Raw genomic sequence first — 1714 nt, 5'->3', positions numbered from 1 at the left:
AGGGCTCATCTTCCCTTAATGCTTGAAATTGACTCCAATCTTTACATTGCTCTAAATCAGTTTCTTAGAAATGAAAAATCTCTTTTTCGAAATCCTGAACTTAAAAAGACTTATTAGGATATAGTCATGGAATACCTGTCACTAGGGCGTATGGAACAAATTCCTCGTCCAGTGTATAGATCTGAGAAATGTTTTTACTTGCCTCACCATGGCGTTTTCCGATCAGAGAGTGCAACGACAAAGTTGAGGGTCGTTTTTAATGCTTCGTGCCGGTCGGCGAATGGAAAAAGTTTAATGGCGCTTTGTACGTGGGCCCATCGCTTCAGAAGGAAATTGTCTACCTCATTTTGAATTGGCATCTGTATAGATATGTTTTTAACGCAGACATAACAAAAATGTACAGGCAAATTTGGGTTAACCCTAAACATGCAATATACAAAAGAATTTTGTTCAGAAGTTCCCCGTTAATTGCGATCCTTATTTGGCTCAAAGGACGCTTTTAAAACTGGCAGAAGATTAAGGCGAACTATTTCCAATTGGCTCAAACATACTAAGAAATAATATGTACGTCGATGACGCTTTGGTTGGCTCGCATTCTGTTTCAGAGCGGCTAGAGGCAAGGGATGAGTTAGTGGCCATCCTTAAATCGGCGGGTTTTGATCTGAGAAAATGGGCAGCTAACCAGAAAGAGCTGTTAGATGGACTTCCTCGGGATCATTTGCTGCGGGAATACTTTCTCGATTTTGATGACAAAAGTTCCGCCAAGACATTGGGCATTCGGTGGAATGCATCATTTGATTCCTTCTATTTTGTTTCTGAGGAGATTCAAGAAAGAGTTAAATTCAGCAAAAGAGAAGTTTTTTCCGTGATTGCCAGGATTTTTGATCCTTTGGGTTGGCTTTCACCGGTGGTTGTCACTGCCAAGATTATTATGCAACGACTCTGGCTCGATGAGATAGGATGGGACGATGAACTTAAGCCGTTAACACTTTTAAAATGGAAACAATTCGTTTCGAATTACCCCAGCATTGATAAGATTAGTATACCTCGTTGGATTAAATATTCTCCGAAGTGTGAAGTGCAGCTTCATGGATTTTGTGACTCGTCGGAGTTGGCCTATGCGGCAGCTCTATACATTAGAGCAGAGATTGGCTCAGTGGTTCATACAAGTTTACTTGTCTCTAAGTCAAAAGTGGCACCAGTGAAGAAACTTTCACTTCCGAGACTTGAGTTGTGCGGGGCTCTTTTGTTAGCTAAGTTAGCCGATTGTTTTCTACCGCAGTTGAAAATTCACAGCTCTAATGTGGTATCTTGGACTGACTCGACAATTGTCTTATCTTAGCTCCAGAAGCCACCGTATAATTGGACAACCTTTGTGGCAAATAGGATTGCAATTATTCAGGAGAAGATTGTTGGGGATTGGCGTCACGTTCCGACATTGGATAACCCGGCGGATGTAGCAACTCGGGGTGTGACTCCTTTAAAGCTAAAGGAGAATGATTAATGGTGGCACGGACACAGATGGCTGAAGAAACACCAAAGTAAATGGCCCGCAAGAGAAATCGTTTTAGAAACTTTGCTGGAAGCTAAGCCGAAAAAGGGATATATTGCTAAATCAACAATAGAGGAAGATATATTGGCCAGATTTTCGTGTCTGTCAAGGGCTATACATGTTGTATCTTACATGTTTCGTTTATTCTACCGGACAAATTCT

At 41.3% G+C, this 1714-nt stretch overlaps 1 protein-coding gene across 1 annotated transcript; it reads left to right on the top strand.

Moving 5' to 3' along the window:
* The first annotated feature begins 562 nt into the window (after window positions 1–562).
* On the top strand, window positions 563–1342 carry LOC106095096 (uncharacterized). The gene has a single exon (XM_013262344.2). It carries the CDS (start codon window positions 563–565, stop codon window positions 1340–1342), a length of 780 nt encoding a protein of 259 aa, XP_013117798.2.
* The last annotated feature ends 372 nt before the right edge of the window (window positions 1343–1714 follow it).

Source organism: Stomoxys calcitrans, chromosome 1 (genome assembly GCF_963082655.1).
Source record: "Stomoxys calcitrans chromosome 1, idStoCalc2.1, whole genome shotgun sequence".
Lineage (NCBI taxonomy): Eukaryota > Metazoa > Arthropoda > Insecta > Diptera > Muscidae > Stomoxys > Stomoxys calcitrans.
This window is presented reverse-complemented; position numbering and strand designations above follow the sequence as displayed.